Here is a 22,296-nt window from a genome sequence, read left to right on the forward strand (position 1 = left end):
AAGGCTTATTAATCTACATGGATTGAACCTGCTATTGTATGGTCATATTGGGCGAGTGACCATTCTGATGAGTCATTATCTATCTATTATATATGCGTTGTTCTGAACTATTTCCATCTTCCTGCAGCTCCAAGGTAACATTCGAGCAGATTGCTCAAAACAAAGAAGCTTGAGTTTTGATTGCATTGTGAAAGACATCCAAACAAGTTGTTAGATGACGGTGAAGGCTGAAATAGCTCTAGGGAGTGTAGAAAATTCATGTTAGTGTGATGGTTCATGTCCTTATGAGACATCCATTTGTATGCCTATAATATGACCCTGTTTCATATGGCGCGATTATGGATCCCAAAGAAAACATATGCTCATGTGTCATGTAGGTGAAGGCCAGAGTAGGCATGTGGCTTATTTGCTTTACTTGTATGCCAATCACTTGTTAGATTGTAGGTTTAAGATCTATAAATTATTTCTATACTTAGTTCTATAGATTTTTTGGATCCTAATCCTTTGTTATTTTATTCATATAATTAGCTCTCTTGATTTTTGGAGGTTTGTAATTTTTTAGTTTTTATACCATTCATTCATCTTTTCTAGATTTTTGTGATTTTTATTCTGTATAAATATATTACTACTTCGTGTTGAATGTATGCGTCAGATCTACACGCATCACAAATTGCGATAATACGCTGAACAAGTTTAACGTGTATTTTTTTCTAACATGTACTTACCTAATAATATGTTGAATAAAGCACTTACAAATGTCCTACAAGTATAAAACCAAATGTCCTACAATTATAAAACCAGAACCCTTGAGACTCGAGTGAGAAAAGCAAAGTACGTAATTGTTAGGATCTGCAGTATCAAATGATGACACCAGTACTTCATTAGGTATTGATTTTGTTATGGAGAAAAACTGGACATGGGGCGCACAGGTCCGATGCCTAGAGAAAAGAAAAAAATAGAGTTGGATGGAGAACGTAGCCACGTGAGGTGCTCAGGTGCACTGAAAAAATGGGTGTTGGTCAACCTATTGCACGGTGCAAAAAGAATAAGGCCATGTTTAGTTACCTCCAAACTCCCAACTTTGACACTATGCAAAAAGAAGATTCTCCATCACATCAAACTTGCGGTACATGCATGGAGTACTAAATGTAGATGAAATCAAAAACTAATTGCACAGTTTTGTTGTACTTTACGAGACGAATCTTTTGAGCCTAATTAGTCAATATTTGGACAATAATTCACAAATACAAACGAAACGCTACAGTTGCGCATTTATGGCAAAATGCCAATTTTGCCACTCCCGAATTGGGAAAGGCCTAAACTGGGGGTGGGCTCGCACTGGAAGCCTTAGGCACATGGTTGGGGATGCGGGTGCGAGGAAAACCGGACGCCAGGTTCGGTGGCGAGCAAGCGCCCGGGCGCTCGGTGCGCCTTAGAGGAGGGCTCGGGTAAGGAATAAGCTATTTCGTACCAGGATATTGAATAGCGGAGGCATATATATATTATATACACGTGTATATTATATATATATATATATATATATATAATTTCTACCTCGAGGACCGCGAGCATGCTCGCATGTAACGAGTCACGTGCCACGTGTCGTGAAACCTCTCCTATGCCTTCCAGATTCCTTGGTTTTCTTTCCTAGATCATCACCGTCATCATTATGATTTTCTTGAAAAGAAAAGCAACCGGTTAAATTTCTATTTTTTTATGAGGCAGACAAATTTTTTAACAATAAATCAAGATAGATCATATTTGGCCCAGCCCACTAAAACCTAGTGTGCCCCTACATGGGCTACAAGCCTACCCACTTAGGCGTGTGCCATTCTCTTTGGGCCAAGTTCTCCTGCCACCCTATTTTTAGTTCCAAGCGATCTCATCCATCGATCCCAATCCGACGACTCATTTATTAGACACCGACCAAAAACGGCAGCCGGCCCTGAAACCCTAACCATTTATCTCCTCCCCCTCTTCACTCTCCACCTAGAGCCGCACTGAAAGGGCGACAACGTGGAGCTTGGTGCCTGAGTGCATGGAGAAGGGGTGGCGCCCCCACGAGCCCTCTCGTCGAAGTGAGTGTGCGGCGGAGAGGGCATGCGGCTCCATCAAGGTGATTCACGGAGGCGGATCGGTGATGTTTGCACGGGAGAAGCTCCCATGGCGACAGGCCCGATGCCCATCAGTTCCACGACGGCGACAGCTGCTCCGATGGTGACGACGGCTACCCCTATGGAAACAAAAGCGCACATGAGCCCACCAGCGATGGCGTGGCATGACACGGCAAGGACGAACACACATGTGGCAACTGGTGCAACACTCGAGTTCTTTGTGCGCAAGGATGGCTCTTAGGTAGGTCTTCCCACCTCCTTTCTCTCCTAGGTTAGGATTTGCACTTAATTTGGGGAAATTTCTAGGAATTTTGGATCTAGGGTTTTGGATTTGGGAATCCGAGGATTTCGGTGATTTGCGATTCCCCTCCTCCATCTCTAGACCGATACCCTAGTGTGCTAATTCCGCATGAAAAATATGATCCATGTACTAATTTGCAAGTGATTAACACTAATTAGAGGGTAATGACAGCTTATCCGAAACCCTAGTGCCTGATGTGTGCTAATTGGTCATGAATTGCATAAACTAGATGCTAATTTCAACTCAACTCCTTGAGAAAATTTCTTGTTTGCCATAGAAAATTATATCTGTGTTATTTACCACTGAGAAAGTTCCTTATTTTCTTCCAACTCAAACGTATGTCCCCCACATGCCATTGCCGTCCTTCCCCAGTTCCCCAGTTTCTCTCCTTATTTTCTTCCAATTTTGAATGTGAAGTTGCACATCAAAAGACGATTTTGCCCTTATGTTCACACGTAGGGACCGGTGTTAAATTTATAGCGTTCTTCTTTTCCTGATGCCGCCGCCCGTGGCATGTCATTGTACAAGCAGATTGAAAAGCCCATGGGCCGATCGCTCCGTCTCCACGGCCCGCTCAATCCCCTCCAGCATGCGACGCGGCGCTCCGCGAGAAGCGCGAGCACGCGCGCACGACACGAGTCGTGCGCTCGTGCGCGTCGCGAAATCTGGCTTCCGGATTCTTAGTTTTATAGATCATCCTCGTCATCATCGGCCAAAGGAGGGAAAAAAAAAAGGCCAGTCAAGGAGATTTCTTTCGAGAAGGAATGGGAATCGGAGCCCCATCCGCCAACCCGAAGCCGAAGCGGTGCCGATTGCCGAAGCCGCAGCGCAGAAATCGAAACGAACCCCTCGCGACTCGCGAGAGCGAAATCCGGCAGCATCACCGCCGCCATCTAGAAAAGCAGAATCCATCGCCGCCCGCCCCCATCGCTTTTCTAGCAGTGTACGTATTCCACCCGCCGCCAGCAAAATCCATCTGCTGCGGAGCGGTTGCTTTCTCTCGCCACCAACCACGGCCGGCGTCCGTCCCAGGTGAGGAGGAGAAGAAAACCCCAGCGCGGCCGCCCCTCCCCCGGGGTTCCTCGACGCAACCACCCATCGCACGCGCGCGATCCATCTCAAGTGCGAACCCTTCCCCAGTTCCCATCCCCCTTCTCTGTTTACTTGCTTCCCATCGTACGTGCCGGGTCTTCTGTTCTGCTGGGCTAGATAGCTCCTCGCTTTCCTTTCGTTTGTTTTTTTTTCACACTGCCAATTTTTTTAGGGTTTACGATCGTTAGTTTCCCGGCAATCACTCCCCGATTCATCTGAAAAATAAGTCGCACCACGGCAGTCGTAGTGGATGATTTGGTTTCATGTGGTGCAGGCGACTCGATTCCTGCTCCCCGTCACAACCATTGCCCCCCTTCCCTTTCCTTGTTGCCCTTGCGGATTTCGCGGGTTGCAGATTTTGGTGTTCTGCGTTGCAAATATTTTAGTTTAGTCGGAACAATTTCCACAATTTAATCCGGCTCGTATCTTGCGCTCCTTTTTTGTCCGGCTGAACTCAGCAGCGCTGTGTCACATCACTTTTGTACTTTTTTTGTACTTGCTGTGGTCCTCTTGGATAGCGTAGCATTAGTTAAATTCCCCACTTCTTTTATTCGCCTTTCTTCGAATGGGATATTCTTAACTTTCTTCGGTTAAACACCGGGTTTATTTTGACTCGTGGTTGTACTGTTGAAGATAATTTTGACTTTGTGCAGCATCTCTGTTTTTTTTTACATAATTAATTAAAGCTAAGCCTTAAGGCTGGCCATTTTTGTAATGCGCGGTTGATTGTCTTCTATATATGCATACAAGTCTCTAGCATGTATTAACAACCAATTACTCCCTCTGTCCTACAAAGACAGACTGTTCGTTTAGCTGCTTTCAAAACTTGTTCGTATAATTTTAAGACCATCCAACAAAGGTCCTCATAATACATTCTAGTCCAGTTAACGAATTGATCATTTACTTCTACCATTGATGCCCGAGCCAGACTCGCTAAATAAGGAAGACTAATAGGTCCGACAATTACTGCAAGCGTGCATGCATAATTAATTTTACTTGGTAATCATTTCACTTGTGTGCTTGTGCAAGGTCTGTCAGAATGAAGTGCAAGGGGCCTGCGCTGTCGTTTAGACAGGATGCTGTTGGTGACATGGCAGGAGCGATCTTCATGTCCAACACCCTCACAAGAGAAAAATGCTTCCAAGCGAGCATTTTCGGCCTACCATTGGAGTATGAACCCTTTGTCAGCAATGTCAGAAAAGGGATGCCTTTGTTTCTTTTCGACCATACTCTGCGTAAGCTTTACGGAGTCTTTGAGGCTGCTTCGGACGGAGGGCTCAATATTAATAATGCCGCATTTCGGTCAACACAACGCTCATATCCTGCGCAGGTAATTTGCAGCTAATATGTGCCTCTTGGTTAATCCTAGTTTTGTAGGCTCAGGTCTCATTAAACAGCAATGCCTTCTGAGTTCAATTTCTCCTTAAGTGTCCATTTTCTGAATATATGTATGCATATGACATGTGAAAGTGGCTATGATAGGTTGAACTTGCTAAACTAAAAATACTGCAAGCTTTGTAGGACCAGGAAGGCAGGAACTAAACCTCCCGGCACTACAAACCTTGTGTTTTTTCTTGTTATTACTAGAATTGTAATGCACCTTTCACTTTTGTAGGCAGAAGGACATAGGAACAGAGAACCCAAATTGCTTTTACATTTTCTGGTTTTTTCACATTAGATCAGCTAACAGACTTTAGAGCTCTGATCATACTGAATTACAATCTAAAAAAAACTATTCATGCAGTTTTGAGTTGTTATTTTCCACCCCAGGTTCGCATCAATATTATATGGAAGTGCAGGCCACTAAGTGAAGATGAGTTTTCCCCTGCCATAGAAGACAACTACTATCTGCCAAGGAAGTTCTACTTTGACCTTTCCTACGAGCAGGTTTGCTGTACTATTGCTTTGTACTATATAATGTTACAAATGTTACCTTCTGATTGCACAGCTAAGACAATTGAAACTTCTACTGACTTGCAGGTTGTTCGGCTATATGAGTTGTTTGACGACAGAAGGGTACAGCTGCCTATTCGTGACTATTCAAAAAATGAGAGTTCGGAAACAAACCGCTCTAGCAAAGGGAGGCAGGACAAAGAAAGCCTGACTCCAGATGTTCCTCGTTCCATTGATCAATCACGCCTTTTGGTTCCCAACATTTCAGAAGTTGTTAGAAGATATTCTACTGCTACAAGCATGCACACAGATTTACCACTTAGTGTTGAGGCACACCCAAACATGTCTATGCCCATGGGAACAGAAATTGGAGCCCAAATTGCTTCCATCCACAGACGCCATGACCGAATCGAATTCCAATCGAGTGAGCTTTTCCCAGCTCCTGTTATGACAGATGCTGTTTCAACTCAAGTATCTGCACCTTGCTCTCAAACTTTTAGGCACTACCAGTTGGTTGCAAAGCAACCATATCCATTACCACAAGAGTATCCACAAAGTATCTTACCTTCTGGATGTACAACTCAGGACCCAACTGAAGGAGCTAAATTTACTGCAAATCAGTCATATCCATTATCTAGTGGTTGTTTGCACAGTGGCTTGTTAACTTCTGGATATGCAACTCAGAATTCAACTTACAAAGGCAGGACTCATTTGAATCCAACTCCATATGGCCATTTATATACTGATTTGTCTCTGTCTAATCCACAAAGTAACTATGAAGGTCATTGTGACATCTGCTTTAACCAAGGACGCGCCAGTGCACATAATAATGACATATATGAGTGTGAGCGTCAGCGTTTCAGCGAAGGAACACCTGCGAAACTAAGCTTACAATGTATTCCCACATACCCTGAATTTCCTGAACGCAATGGGAAAATAGTACCAGCAATTGATCAGAAAAGGAATTCTGCTGATTGTATTCAGATCCCTGATTGTGATCAGATGAGATATGGAGGTCCCCGTAGTGATGCTTCAGATTCTTCAGATCTTGAAAATGATGTTGATCCACGACATACACAACAATTTATAAGAGCTGAAAGCAACACAAAGGATCGGTGTAGCCCTCCACAAAGAAGTGTTTTTTCTCGCTTATCACTGAACAAGCAACTGACATGCCAAGAGGCCGCAGGTCCTACACTCGACCAATTGGTTTCTTCTCTTTCTCAGAAAACAGAACAGTGGAGCTACAAGAATAGACCAATTGCAGATGGTCTTGTCATCCCATTGATAGGGGAGGAGGCTATGGACCATTCTCATGCAGAGCTGAATCTACCAAGTCAACTAGAGCTACAAGAAGAAGAAAAAGAAGAAGAAAGCATAGAACCACAAGTTCCCTTATACAACTTCAAGAGGCGGAGTGAAGCAAGGAAGGTGGATGCAAATTTAATAAAGGAAATCAGCGGGAAAGCAAAGAGAAGAAAGCTTGTACGCCCTTCCTTAGAAGAAACCAATGCTTCTACAAACGTTGGAGAACTTGAAGGCACACAAGACAGAAAACAACACCATCTGGAAGTTAGTGAAAACCAATTTGACATTGACCTAAACATACCTGCTCCATCAGAAGCTACTGATCCAGTGGAGGAGGATTACAGAATTGCAGTGTGTCCTAGTGTTATCAATGCACCTTTCAAAATAGATGCAAACAAGCCAAACTCAGATGTGATAGACAACCAAAGAACAAGATCCGCCTAGTGCATCTGCACAAAAGATTTCAATTGATTTTAATGTCGTGGAGTTGAATTCAATGGATGAATTGAAATTACAAACAATTCTTGATCAGGCTTCCTTGTTGCTGCTAGCACTTGGTAAGATTAAAAGTGGGAAGCCCAACAACTCTGAAGCTAGGTCAAACGTTTGCAGTGAAGACAGGAAAGTTAACATGGCGGTAAACTCAGATGGGGGACACCAAATCTGAGTACAATTTACAGTGGCAACAAAATGGGAGCTGTCCATCTTGATTGTAATATCTATGCAAGCACAAGATTGAAGTTTATACGGGCAACTAGTGCCCATAGTATGTGTAGGGATGGTTTTATCTTTCTCATGGTAACATTTCGTAATTTTGGGGAAAATGGGATATTTCTGGAAGGGTGACTGCTACTATCATATACCACCACTTATGATAGAAACTTGAAACACCAACTTTGGCCAAAGACGATGACATCTATGTTAACCATGGAGTCATGTTCTTGTTTAATGATAAGATTCTTTATTTTTCTGTATATCCATTTTTTATGTGTGTTTATTGCCGCGTGCCACTGCAGTTTTAGTGACAAGAAATTCATGATATTTTTCTGCCCAGATGGCGTTGAAATGAACAACTTTTATAATTTTTTTAAGGCCAACACATGTTATTCCAAATTACTGTAGCTTAGCTCACATAATTTCTTAGCATCAACATATTATTTACATCTAATCAGGCAAACCGAACATGACACAAGTGAAATGAAATCATTGCTCGTAGACCAATGACACAACAGATGATCAACATTTGAACACTATCTCGTGGAGATTTGCCCTTTGTTTTCTTCTACCTATTTCTCCTATGCTACGTCAGAGGACATCTTGTTTCTGTACAGCTTCTCCGAGGAGATACAACAAGATGACTGTATGTACATTACAATTCACAACATGCTCATCATCTGACCGAACCTCCTGGGGTTGTAGGACTTGGGGGCGTCCTTGGGATGACAAACCGATCGATAATGCGCACCGAGCTAATCGGGTCCGGGCCTGAGGCGGACCTCCATTTGCTTGGGAACCTCCTGGTGTAGCTCATCTGGAGTGGCGGCTTGGGTTCCATGTCCCAGTCTGGATCCAGCATCCAATCTTTTGGCACCTGATTCATTTACGATATTGAGTTATGTATGACAATAACACAGTTGTTTCTATGAAAAATATTAGTCTTACCTTGTCCACAGCCAGGGTGAAGACTTCAAGGTCTCCATTCTTCTTGATATGGAACCGTGTGAATGCCTTATAATTTGCTATGCGCAGTGAGGAGAAGGCCTCATCGAAATGAATATGGAACCAGTTTATGCATACATATAAGTAGCTCCCAAACACCAGTGATACGACAGGTGTTGACAAGACCCAGAAGTACAGGAAAACACAGACGTAGTAGATGATGGCACCTCCCCGGGGAAGGGACTCTATACCCTTTTTGCAGATTGTGCTTCTAGTTACTGCCATGACCTGAAAGAGCGTGTAGATGGCATAAGTGGATAACGATACCAACCATCAGAAAGGATGTCATTGCAGTTTACAAAGATGAAAGAATAACCTCTGGGATGTCGAATGCAGACATGAGGTACTTAATACATGCAGGGTAAAGCCCAAAGGTCCACTGCTCAAGACGAGCGCGAAGTCCTGTGGGGTCAGGGAAATGCTCGCCTTCCACTTTGCGATACCATTCATAAAGGGTATGGTAGCCTAAGAACAAGCAAAAGAACAAACTTTTTAACATTGTGGATGAAGATAGGAACATAATAACACATGAGAGGCCGCCACAAAGAATATACAGCGGTGTAAACTATTACACTATACAGAGGATATAGGACAGGTGATGAAAAAAGGATCAGCCATTACTATCATGTCACTCTCCTCCAAAATGTGTCCCAGCTTTTTTAAGTAAAAATGTTTATTCACGTAAGAATTAAAGCTGTAGTTCCTGAGGGACAAAGCCAGTGCATGGGCATTCAAAGATGGATCACTTTCTTTAAAAGGAATGAGCACTTTCTTGTGCACCTGTCACACTATCATCTGATACTTAGGATGCAAGGTCACAAGAGTTCAAGCAGAGGACATGCGAATGATACAAGTGATGATGCATGTCAAAAGAAACAAAAAAGGGACCAACCTGATGTTGCTAATAAATGGTTGCGGATGCAGATTTCAATAGCTAATTCCATAAGTAGCATCAATAGCACTGCTGAAGTTATATGAGCAGCAGCATGAAGAAAACCGAGCAAAGCACGTCTCCTACGTGATAGTTTTGTGGGTACAAAGAAAAATGATACCATCAATAAAGTGACAACACCAGCTAGGGATACATAGGACCTCTCTAGAATCTCAAAAACAGCATTCCACATTGCAATGAAGAAACCATTGACACGACCAGCCCAGGAGTCCTCATGTAAGATGTGAAACGAGTCACACTGCATAGACAATATATTTGCATCAGGCCACAAAAACAGTAACTGAATAGTTTATTAGTGCTTGTGCAACACCCATAGATTATTAAGTAGTCTTTTGCTAATTTCTTTTCATTATATGATCTTTGCAAATCCCCAAATTGGACAAAAACGTATCCCCATTTGTTGGTTCACAGAAATTTGTGGGAGAGCAGCAAATTTATATAACTTTAGACCACTTGTATTAACACACACAAAAACAACATTGTGTAAACCCTACTAGAAATGTGTGGCTCAGAATATGTCTAAGATACCCTTGGAGACAGGCACATGACCTGGCTGGTCCTGTGAACACATAAACCACTGATTACAGGATGGCAAAAGTTATCAGAGTCCTTAAGTATTCTGAATATTATTTGCCATCCTTAGTGTCAAGCTGTCAACTCTAAGTAGCAGTCATAACCATAGATGAACTTGTACCACCAAGAAGAAAGGGACCATGTAATAATACATATGAGAACACTATTTTCATGCATTCTAGAATTTAGCATTTATGAATGTGAAAGCCAAATGAATTTTTAAGCTTTACTTTACCCTAAGAATGGCAGTTTTCTACCAAGAACTGTACAGTTCATAAAGAGAAATTTATCTAGAATCTCTCACCTGTGGAAACATTGAGAAAACCAGTACGAAGTACACAAAACCACCAATAACATCAAATTGCCAATTTTTCCTCCGGAACTTCAAAATATTACCAAGCGCAATCTGGAGAGACAAACAACGAAGAAAAGTCAACTTGACAACACAAAACCCTCAAACAACATGGCCAATCAAACGCTGCTATCAAATGAACTAATAATAAGGTAAAAATGTAAGAGTAAACCTTACCTTGCTAGAATCATTATAAGAAGGATATGTAGACTTTGTTTCATACTTGTTCCCATAAAATACTCTGAAGTTCTCAAAGACATGTGTTGGATGCAAAAAGGCCCCACCACAGCCATTTACAAGCAAGTGCTGTACATGAACCGGTTCTTTTGAGTCGATGCAAGAATGTCGCATATAATGGTGCAGGTCCCCAGCCATCCGCAGTTTGCATCTTCCCCTGAGGTACTCTCGTATTAAATATGTGACATTTGTTCCAGTGTTATCACCCCAGTACCAATCTAGGAGCCAGTTTGGTTCATGAGTAATAACAATTACAGAATCACTTTCACCGACCTGCATACTTCCAGTGATAAATATGAAATCACTAAAAAACACGTCCTGTAGTCTTCAATGTTTTCTGCTTATGATCAAAAGATCTTCTAGTAACGTGCTACTATTGCACCCATCAAATTTACACAAAAAAAATGCTGACAAAAAGAAGATCAAAGAATGAAATTACCTTCTGTCGACACAACTCCGCAAAAAACTTGAACTGGTAGACATCAATGTCGCCATGAAGAGCTTGGTCAAGGCCAAAAACCCACCAGCCATTGGGAAGCTTCAATGCAAAATAACTCTTCTTCTGAGGTAGGAACCACCCACCCAACCAACTCTTATGACAGATATACCTCATGAACGTGTGTAGTCCATCAAACCAATCTGTTCATGGCCATGTAGGTTCAGTCACTCAGATTGTTTTGAAACATCAATCCACAAGGATAAATTTCGGAAAATATGTTTTGACATTTCCATGTTAACACATCACTGGCATAACACATTCGCAAATAGGCAAATAACAACAAACATAAACAAACATTGTTGCACATATTCGCTCAAAAACATCATTACACATGATTATATTGCATGCTTCTATAGATGGCGATAATTACCATGGTTTCCGGGAATCATAAAACATTGTGGTCCACGATATCGCCTGAGCTCAGAAACACCAAGAGGAAGTTCAGGCTTCTCCAGTGCAATATGTTCAGGCTTATACCAAGCAGGAGGCTGGAGAGCATATTCAAAAGGGCAGAAAAAACGTCGTTCGTACGAAAATGAGGATGGGTTTGGATATCTGCGGATATAAGCAAGGGAAACTTCCATCATATAGGTAAACAAAATAACAATGGAACTTATACTAGCAAGATATTAATATAGCTAAAATGACAAGAATCAAATCAGCTTTTACTGGTTATTGAGTAGTCAGCATTAATTAGAAACATACGCAAGGTCTCCACCAATGAGTAGCAGTTGTCCACGTGGAAGTGTTAGCCTTGAATCATCAGATTTTATGACTAACGAAGGTTGAGCAAGTAATCGTGCTACAGAATATGTAGAGTTGCCACCATCGCCAGTATCTGCAATGAAGTCAAACCAGAGCTCATCTTTTTCATCAAGATGATCATACAAAAGGTCGTGGCTGCTCGCTTCATCAGGAGTTTTATTCATAGCAGCCTGGTCAAGGTCAGGAAAAAATTGTCAATAACTGCCTTAAGACAACCATAGACTCAACCTGCTAGTGCAAAAATAAATCCCAATTTGCAAAGCAATACATAAATCAGTTGTGATTTTAAATCACTATTGTTATGTGCCTATCACGGAAAGAAATACACAAGCAGAAACCATGGAAAACGGGCACTATGAGGAAGCAAAGAACTGATGTACCTGCATCATACGCATGTCAAATCGACCAACAAAGAGAGTCACAGATATCATGAGGTCGAAGACAGTTTTAAACAAATCAGTTGATGTCCTGCAGAACAAATTGCCAACTTGTAAGTAACTTTTTCCATATCAAGTGCATTATAAGAACTTATGTATTGACTAATAACATACCCAGAGTACCAAGGAACCATGTCCTCAAAATCTGGTTTCAACTGTTTCTTCAATTTCTCATACTCTGAAATTGTCAAGGGATGAGTTAAAGCCCATCTGCACATCAAAACAGAGAGAGAGAAATGTGGAATGAGTCCAAAAGTAAACCAACAAAAACAGATTTCAGTTTCTGTTATTCACCAGCAATTATATGGTTGTACAGTAAACTATTCGGGCACGTTTATCACCTCTTTGATTGTCATGCACATAGCAACTAAGGTGATACCGTGATAGGTACCAAGTGCGAAGGGCCCTAATTTAGGAGGTAATAACATGAGAACACTGTAAATATGATTTCACACATTTAGTTGCCTCATCGACTAATCAGTATGCAGAACCTGATTTACTAAATAATGTGCTCTTTGAATTTGTGCAGACCAGGAGGATGCAGAACCTGATTTACTAAATAATGATATGAGAATATGTACTCCTATGATGATGTTATTGCACCACAAACAGAAATATTGTTCTAGTAATATTCATAATGCAACCAATAGGTGATAAGCTGATCCCAACGCCTCCAGTAAGAAATTCATCAAAAAAATTCTTGTAGAAATGGGCAAGGCTGAAGTGCTCAGATAGTTGACATACCCAGTTGAACGCTCTACGACATAATTGGCAATGTAAAGGCCAATGAATGTAGCCCACAAAGAGTAGACTGGTGAAATTTCATTGGAGGACCCAGATCCATTGGAAGACAACTGGACCAGACAAAGAAAAGAAAAAACTTAAAAATGAAAGAACAAAGATACTCATGTAAAGATAAACAGAAGGTATAGTAATACTAACTTCTCCATAAATGGCCCATTTAGAGAGAAGAGGGTAATCACTAGCAGAACCAACTGGAGCAAACCAGGAGGAGCAAATCTGCTCTTTAAATTTATGCATACGTAATAGCCTTGAAATCAGTGTGTTGTCATCATGCTTTGTCCAAAGTGAAAATGCAATCCAGCTAGCAGTTCTACGGTCAATAGATTTATCTCTTGAAACAGTCCTGTTACCGCAGTGGCTGTAAAACACACAGCAAGCTATGCTTATAACCTGCAATAAGATACAAGATATATATAAAGAAATCGATAACACACAGGTAACTAAGAAAAGACTAAGTGAAAGGAAGACACATAAACCAATGTCACCATGCCTTACCGCACAGTTTTGTATTATAGTAAGCAGCTCTGGCTTTTTCTCTGCCATTCGAGAAACAAGACCCAAATACCAAAGGCCAAGAAATATGATATGGAAGACCATCAAGAAAATTAGAGAAGAGATATAAATTGTGAGGAAGAGGGAAAGATTCATCCGCAAATCCAAGCCCATTGACTGAAAACTGGGCAGATGGTATAGTGCTGCCAAGAATATCCAAGCAATATACCTGCATTTGGAAACAGCTTCAGAGAACCAAACATCTTGTGTTACTTAAGTACTAGTTCACAGACAAGAGGTTAATGCTTACCATCGGTTGAAGTTCGAATAGTTTGGTTTGATGGTCTTCCTAATAAAAGGTGATGAGAAGAAATAGAAGAAGCCAATTAAACAAGCATACATGGACCACCATTTAAAATTCTTGTCCAATTTCATTATAAGGTTCTGTAAGTTATCTGAGGAAATGAAGAAAAGCCAACAAGCAAACACAGCAATCATGAAATGTCTTGAGTGCTCATGCGGGTATGGATATCTATGAGTCAGGATGTTCCTCATCCTCTCCATTTTGAGGGATTCAATCAGACGGCCAGAAGGCTGCTTACGGAGTTTTTCTTTTCCCATAAAAATTATTGCTTCCCAAGTCAGTGATTCATGCTCCTAATCAGGGCAACCATATAGTGTACTTTATCACTTGAGAAACGTCTCAGACTTGTGTCCAGATCTGCATAACGAGATAATTATGATGTTTACTTTCATCTAGCAAAATAAGATAACATTTTTTTTAAAAAAAAAGGCAATCCATAAATTCACAGAAGGCATGCCAGCATGTAGAACAGCAACATAAAAAATCACCTACTACAAGAAAACCCAAACTGCCCAACATAAATGAGATAAAACCAAATTTTAGTATGCTGACTTCTTTACTCCTAACATAAAAGAACAAGCTATTAGGCTAACATATTGGATTCTGGTGTTTGAAAATGACTTCTGGAAATCCAATTGATACTGCTTTGTACCAGGAACATACAAGCATGATATCTTTGAATTTACCACACTAGCTAAGCATTTTGAGACTATTGTCCATCATTTTACCATCAGAGCTACATTGTCTTTCTATTGTTGCTCACCTCTCCCTATAAAAGAAATGCCACTAACATAACAAGACAGAAAAGGTTGTTACTCTGTGCATGATGTTTTCTTCAGATACGGCTAGGATGCAGGATACATTCGCCAGTGTCTGACACTTATACAAAACTAAACCATTACATAGCCATCAACCCATCGTATATCCCATGCTACACAGGTAGACAAACTGACGAAGCAGACAAAGCAATAAACAGACTCCAAGGAAATGGGGGCAATCATTACAACAAACAAAACAGGAAAGGAAAACCTACTCATAACTGCTTGTCCACAGCATGACAAACAAGCTAGATAGCTCTAGCTGAAACAAGGCACAATACCTCATCAGTAGTACATATTTTAATGAACTCGACTAGAACCCCAGACTGGACCACAAGGTAAACTACTGAACTAACTGAAAGCCTGATTAAAACGTAGTGCATGGAACAAAGCAAAGCCCAGATTCACCAAATTCAGTGAGAACTATGCACCAGGCAGATATAATCATACTAATGCCGTCGGAAACAAAGGAGATGAACAAACCAATCTGCCAGGTCCGAAACATCACCAGAAGGAATAGTTCCACCCGTTGACAGCAAAAAAAAAATCACATGACTTAGGGAAATTCAAGCGGACAGAGGACAAATTTGACTGCACGCGCGGATTAGACAACGAACCGGACAGATTAAAAACATATATAAGCACTTTATCAAATACAATTTCGACATACGGCTCGCGCAGAAGCACAAAGATGGAACCTTTTCCTCGGAATTCGCCAAGGAGCCGAGGTTTCCCGATTCCGGAATACTAACACAATTATCAAGAAAGAAGGGGCAATAAACTAGATTTTGTAGATGAAAAAAAGGAATGGGGGCCCAGAATTAGGGAACTGAAGCAGAGACGGAACTGCGCTCGGAGCCCCGGAACCAACCGCCCCCAAGATCCGCACCTGCCTGTCCCTACGAGCCGGCGACGAAGAAACGCCACGGAATTCTTCCAACACGGAACGAAACGAAACGGGAGATTTTGGAATTAAAAGAGTTTGGAGAAATCCAGGGGCCGCATACCAACCTGGGGCCGGGGGCCGGGGGCAGCTTGCCGGGGCAAGAAAGCGGAGAGTTTCCCGTTTGGCAGCAAAATTCTGCTCGAATCCCCCACGGAATCCGCCGCTGCTCCCCCTCGTCTGGAAGCGTATTTGGGGTGGGGGGGTGGGGGGGAAGGGAGGAGCTAGTAACTGACACGAAATGGCAAGAGAAATAAATTTAAAATGCTTGGTTGGTCTTCCTCGGTGCAGGTGTGCCTTATGGTTTTGGTGCGGTCCAACGACCACGACCACGAACAAACAGAGAAGAGGGACAGAGCAAGAGGGGTTGGTGCCTTTGGTCAGCTGCGATTTGGGGGAAAGATCCCGAGGATTTTGCTGTTTTGTGATCTGGGCCACAGCATTCGCTTCTTGGCGAAGCATGGATGCTCCTGCGGTCCTGCCGGTTGCGTCGTCAACCTGTTGGTCTCGGGGTAGAGGCGGTGGTCGCGGTCGGGGACACGTCTTGCTCCGCCTGCGCGTTGCTTTGCATTCGGTCAGCGATACAAGGACGCGTGGCCCCCTTTAGCACACAGCTAGCGGCTTCTCAAGGAGAATAAACGGGTCATTCCAAAATGGCTTCTCCGACGAAGCCCATCCGGAGCCGTCTTGAAAATGAACCAAACTGCTGTACCAAACTGCCCCTCAAATCAATGGAAATTGCGCCCAAAATTGCCATCGCCCTGCTTACCTGGAGGCTCGCCGGCCGGAAGAATGGGTGCCTGCACTGCTATCCTCGGCTGGTGCGGTCACGCCGCCGCTGTTCTTGGCTCGGGTGGAGGCGGCGCGAGCTCGCCGCCAGGCGGGCAACGCCTTGGCCGCGGCCGCGGAGGGCCTGGAGCGTCCCGCGAGATAGTTAATCTATAATCTTATTATGAATATCTTTTTATTTCATTATGAAATCACATTATAATAAAAAAGAAAGGGGTATGAAGGTGGAAAAAGGTAATTTTGAGTATATAAGAATTGAATTATTGGTTAATATCTAATTCTATTCATTAATACTTTTATCTCATAGGAAACTCAATTTATAAATAAGAGGAAAAACATACAAATCATATGTAAAAAAAGACAGTAGCTAGGGTCATTTGATTTCTTTCATCTACCAAGAGACTGTTTCACCAAACATTTCCTAAAACAATTTCTGCTCTATAAGAGAAGTTGCTTCACCAAAGGAGCTGGAGTCGATCCATTCTAACTCGTGCTAAAGCCGTGCCAACCCGACCCTGAGTCTGACCAGCCACGCGGCTGGCTTTCCCCTAGTGTTGTAGGGAAGACGGTGTGTCATCGGCTCATCGCCATTTTGCTCTCCGAACAAGAAAGATGGCGCTTCTCGGCAACCCACATCATATGGCTCCAGTCTTCCCCCGTCCACTCGCTATCGAGGGAGATCGCATCGGGCAAGAATACCTCGCCGCCGCGCATCGTTGTCTTTCCCTCCAGCCGTGCCCACCTCGCGCACCTCCCCGGTGTACTTGAAAGCTCCGTCACGACGGCGCGCGCTCCCGAGTCATCCCTCTTGCTTTGGCCCGCCCATTTGTGCTCGAACCGTACCGAAGCACCGTGTAGGCCACGCGCGAGATAGTGCTGCTGCCCTGCTGAACGCGTGCTGTTGTGCCACGAGTAGGGTAGGGAAAAGGGCCGGAGATTGGAAGGTGATTTATATTTATTAGGAATTCGGGGTAGAAGAAAAAAGAGGAAGATGATATATGGACGGAGATTGGTGCTGATACACGATTGGTGCACGGTGACAGCGTGTCCCCACTTTATCAAAGATTGGATACATACGTTGTAGAAGTATTTGGATACGCTGTTAAATCTGCACATCATATTCCATACATTTAAGTACTGCTAGATGCATTGCTAAAGTTGCAGCATAGCACTCCACTCCGTAGCATAGTGGCAAGTATCATGTTGAAGCTAAGAGTTGTAACTTGGATCTAATTATTTTCAATAGGAGGCAACTAGAGAGGTATAAGTCGAGGCCCTGTGCTGGTTTATTTTACCTCTCTTCCACGCATACCTTCTTCTTCCACTTATCGGGGTAGCACTCCAGCCACCCTTAACTGACCTCCACAAAGATTTCTTTAAACCTGAAATCCTAATCCCAACCGTTGCCAGGATTCATCGGCGGAGAACACGATCACCCCAGCCCCATGTCCAGCTCCAACGACGAAACAACTCCTCCTCCGCTCGCCACCATCTCCATTGTGGACACCATTAATCTTCACCGCCACCCCTATCCATGGATTTGAGGAGGAGAGAGATAGAGAGCGTGAGGAACAAAGGAATGTGTGCAGGAAGAAGAGGTGTGCCGGCGAGAGAGAGATAAATAGGGAGGTGTCACATTGGTTGTGAGTCCCACGTGGGGCTCTCAACTTAAGGAAAAAAGAGAGGTCACTCTAAATAGATTATACCTTTTCAATAAATTGTTGAGTTCAAGATCTAGTAGGCTCATGTGACGTAGCAGCGATATTAACTAAATCTTTGTTTTTTTTATGAATGGGAGGGATTCCCCCTACTGGTTATATACATTAAAGAAATGAGAAATGACGAATACAAAAGCAGTTCATGAAACCAAAAAGAAAATAAAAAATGTGACTTGTTACGACAGAGAGTCTAGCCATAATTGCATAGGACGTTTAAGCCGTTCCTTTGCCCTTAGGAACATTAGCGGCAATCCGATCGTAACAGATGCGCAGTCGCTAGCTATTGAGATAGGAACACCAAGGATGCTGAGGAGTGGATTCGGTGGCAGCTCGCTCGAGCGACGGTGGGACACATGGCATGTGCTGCAGCAATCAGAGAAGACAGAAGGTAGAATTATGGTGGACTAAAGGGTATTTTAAGTGTTTCTTCCATGTTATTTATGTTTTGTAAAAGTATATAGACTATGTATAACTGCAACTGCAAGGAGATATAAAAGAAATTATGCGATACTGCCTATACCTTCTGTAGCTTGTACAGATATATGACTACGGTCATGTTTGGATCTATCCATCTAAACTAGCTAGCTAAAGTTTAGATGCTTATTTTTAGCTAGCTAAAGTTTAGGTTTTGCTGGCTAAACTTCAGTTAGGGGTGTTTGGATCCAGTTCCCGTACTACCCTCACGCGTCGAAACACCCTTATCGTCTTCCTTCCGACCCAATCCCCAACTACCCCGGCCAAGCGCGAGCTGCGGTTGGTGGTGGGCACCCACGGCAGCACCCAGCGAGGGCACCTGCGGCTGCACAAGGCCACTCGCACCCCGAAGATAGGCTTTGGGAGCTCAAAAATTGGATTTCTAAAACTGTTTTTGGAGGTTTGCTCTCGCCAATTCCCAAGATTTCTTCTTTATCTCATCATTTTAAAGATCTAAGCTTGAGGTTTCTTGATGCAAAGCAGAGGAATCCACCAAAATCACCCTAAGATTTGGAGTTGTAATAGTCCATCCATGGGCTCCGGGTCCGGCCATGGAGCGGCCGCAGCCGTGTTGGTGTCTTGGCTGTGCGTGGCGGTGGTCGGCGTCGGTGTCGTAGGGGTGAACTGGGACATGCAGACGGGACACCTGCTGCCACCGGTGAGGGCACCCGCGGTGGCGGGCCTCGGTGAGCGGGCACACGGTAGCCCTCGGCGCGACGCCCCTTGTGAGGGAGCGGCGGGCTAGGCGGCAGGCGGCAGGGAGCGGTGGGAGGGGACTTTTCTCGAAGAAAGTGAGGAGCAATTTGGTCTTTTGGTGGTTTAAGCTGATTTAGCTGGGCTCAACGAATTAAAAGATCTTTAGCTACAGCTAAAGTTTAGCAGGGTAAGTGGCTAAGGGTGTGTGTTTGGTTGGGCTTTTCAATCTGCTTTTGCTTTTGCAAAAGCCAAAAGCCAACCAAAGAAGTAAAAAGCCATATGTGCTTTTGGGCAAAGAAATTACCCGCTCGCCACTGATTATGGAGGATACCGGTTCATTTTTCCCTTCTATTTCCCGTCCGTCCGTGACCCCTCTCCGTCCGTGATCAACTGCCGCCCCATCCGCCAACGGTCGTCGCCGCCCCAAGCGCACCCCGCCGCCGCTGGCCGCACCCGGCCGCCCGCCACCCGCCACACCCCGCCGCCCCAGCCACCCCCACCTGACCGCGCTGCGCCACGCCATAAAAGGCGGCGCCGCGCCGCACAAGCAGATGGAGTGTAGTGTGTTCTACGAGGTGGCGCTGGAACAGCGCTGGGAGCTGGTGCATGCGCACGCCGCCGGCGTCTCAAAGCTGGCCAGCAACAGGGCATGAGTGTGGAAGCGAAACAGGAGGTGGGGAGCTCATGGAACGGTGACGGGTACGTGTGGTTCAGGGTGGCAGCGACGGGGCAGAGGGTCGGTGTGTGCACGAGTGTGTGGGAGAGGATGCAGTGGAAGGAGTACATGGGCGGGTGGGTGGATGAGGAGGAGGATGCCAAGAGGCTGGTCGGCAGATCGGTGCTGGTGGAGAGGTTCATGGTGAAGAGGTTGGATGGCAGTGTGGTTCGTGGTGAAGAGGCTGGGGGCACGAGCGTGGGGTGGACTGGCTAGTGGGAGCAAGAAAAAGGGGCTAACGAGCGGGACCGCTCGTTAGTGAAAGAGGAAGAGGTTGAGTGGGGTGGACTGTGGATGACATGTAGGGTTCACTCGACAGTTTATTCAAAAGTCACAGCTGTTCTAACCAAACGATCTTCTGGTTTTCCCACAGCTACTTTCTCACAGCTGCTTTTCCACAGTCCACAACTCACAACAGCTTTTCCAAAAACCAAAGTCCAACCAAATACACCCTAAATTTAGTTTTAGCAGGTCCTGTTTGGATCAAAGTGGCTAAATTTAACCAGCTAGTTAGCAGGATCCTGTTTGGATCAAAGTGGCTAAATTTTAGATTGTGCATCCAAACAAAATCTAGTACGGCAGACGGCAGTCGCGGATACCTTATGAGCTAAGAAATCAATCTCGGCGAAGCAAACAAGAGAACATCTGACGTCAACCTTCAGAGTTTCAAAGTTTCCCGAATGTTTTTCTTTTCGTCTCTGTTCCAATTGCCCTGCACGTTAGCCCGTTTGACTTGCACGCTACAGCAAGGTGCTGGTGTGAACGACTGAAACCCTATTGGTCTTCGGCTCTTCGCGTCTTGATCTTGTCAGGAAGATGAGGAATTGTGCCCGACGATCTGTATGAATAAGGAAAGTCCAAGGGTCGCCCTGCAAAACAACCACCTTGCCAACAGCGAAGAGAGAGGTGGGAGTTCGCCGCCGAAAGCGGCCGGCCCAGTAACGATAACATGCGCGGCGGCCCGCTGCTGTGGTGGCCGCCCTTTTTCGGCCGGCGTGTCGCAGCCGGAGCGGGTGGGCGTGGAAGCCGTGGAGGCGTTGGAAGCTTTCAGGCACCGAGGCACGTGCTGGCCGCCCCCCAAGATTCCAGAACAAAACCACCTCCGACCAACACAGACGCACCGCGCGCACTCTTCACCCTATCCACTGACCTAGTGACCTTGTAGGCCTGCGAAATCGTGCTGCACAATTAGATCGAGCAATTCATCCTCCGACGTGAAACATGTTGATTTCTTCTTTAAATTTTAAAAGATCGAAGGTTAGCAAAATGTACTGTGCAATATGCATTTTAAAACCACGCACGTACAAAAGTAAGCCGGCTGCCTTTTTGTCCAAGTCAGCGCAATTAGCAAACGTGGCAGTGATTAAACGAAGAAAGAGGAGCTCGCCGTCGTCTCGTTCGTCCACGGCCCGCGCGCGTGCTCCGAGGCGAGGCGCCGGCTCCCGAAGCGCGCTGTGCGATTTGCTCCCAGTCGTCGCCGGCGAGCGCGGATCCGTTGCGCTTGGCCCCGCGCGCGCGCGTTTTCCTTTCTGGCGCCAAAGAAGCGCGCGCTTCTTCCCCAAATCCTCCTCTCCGCTGCGGCGCAAACGCACAAGGCCGCCATGTCGGCGGCGGGGCGGAAATCGACGACTCCGGCGCAGATGCGGAAGGCCAAGGGGGGAGCTGCGCCGGAGCAGAGGAGCCTCGTGTCGTCAACTCGATCGTATCCATATCCCAATGCGAGCCTAGAGGACACGAGGCTCCGGCGGCCGCCGCCTGTCCCCGCTCCCCGCCGTCGCTGTAACACCCAAATTTTAAATTTTTAGAGAATTCAAATTCACTAAAATTACTCAAATTAGGGTGTCATTTAAATTCCTAGACATTTAATTTCATTTTCTCAAAAATTTAATTAATTCATCATAGGAGTTTATTGTGCATTCATGCTGGAGCATAATTTTTGGTTGCTTGAGTTTGAATCAAGTTTGAATTTCAAATTCAATTTCCAAATTTTCAAAACCTTGCTTTACTCTTTTTCTTTCTTTCTTCTCTTAACCTTCTGTTGGGCTGCATCCTTCTTTCCTCCCCCTTCTTCTTTTTTTTTCTTTCGGCCCAGCCGCACAGCAGCGTTGCCAGCCCGCTCCGTTTTCGCCGGCCCGTCGCTCCTTCCTCCGTGGCCCGCGAAGCAGCGCTCGACCCGCTCCCTTCTTTTCTCCTCCGCCGGCCCACGAAGCCGCGCCAGCCCGCCTCCCGCCGCGGCCACCG

At 44.6% G+C, this 22,296-nt stretch overlaps 1 protein-coding gene and 1 pseudogene across 1 annotated transcript; one reads left to right on the forward strand and one right to left on the reverse strand.

Moving 5' to 3' along the window:
- Positions 1-3,168: 3,168 nt before the first annotated feature.
- Positions 3,169-7,682, forward strand: LOC101771173 (annotated as a pseudogene).
- A 127-nt stretch (positions 7,683-7,809) lies between these two features.
- LOC101776542 lies at positions 7,810-16,073 on the reverse strand. The gene is made up of 16 exons (XM_004956106.4): positions 15,732-16,073; positions 13,849-14,259; positions 13,542-13,767; positions 13,185-13,436; positions 12,987-13,096; positions 12,357-12,452; positions 12,186-12,273; positions 11,746-11,975; positions 11,411-11,595; positions 10,981-11,180; positions 10,482-10,814; positions 10,257-10,358; positions 9,320-9,617; positions 8,744-8,892; positions 8,371-8,655; positions 7,810-8,299 (listed from the first exon to the last, which is right to left on the reverse strand). Exons 2-16 carry the CDS (start codon positions 14,157-14,159, stop codon positions 8,099-8,101), a joined length of 3,066 nt encoding a protein of 1,021 aa, XP_004956163.1. The 5' UTR covers positions 14,160-14,259; positions 15,732-16,073; the 3' UTR covers positions 7,810-8,098.
- Between the last annotated feature and the right edge of the window lie 6,223 nt (positions 16,074-22,296).

The sequence above is a fragment of the Setaria italica genome, chromosome II (assembly GCF_000263155.2).
Source record: "Setaria italica strain Yugu1 chromosome II, Setaria_italica_v2.0, whole genome shotgun sequence".
Lineage (NCBI taxonomy): Eukaryota > Viridiplantae > Streptophyta > Magnoliopsida > Poales > Poaceae > Setaria > Setaria italica.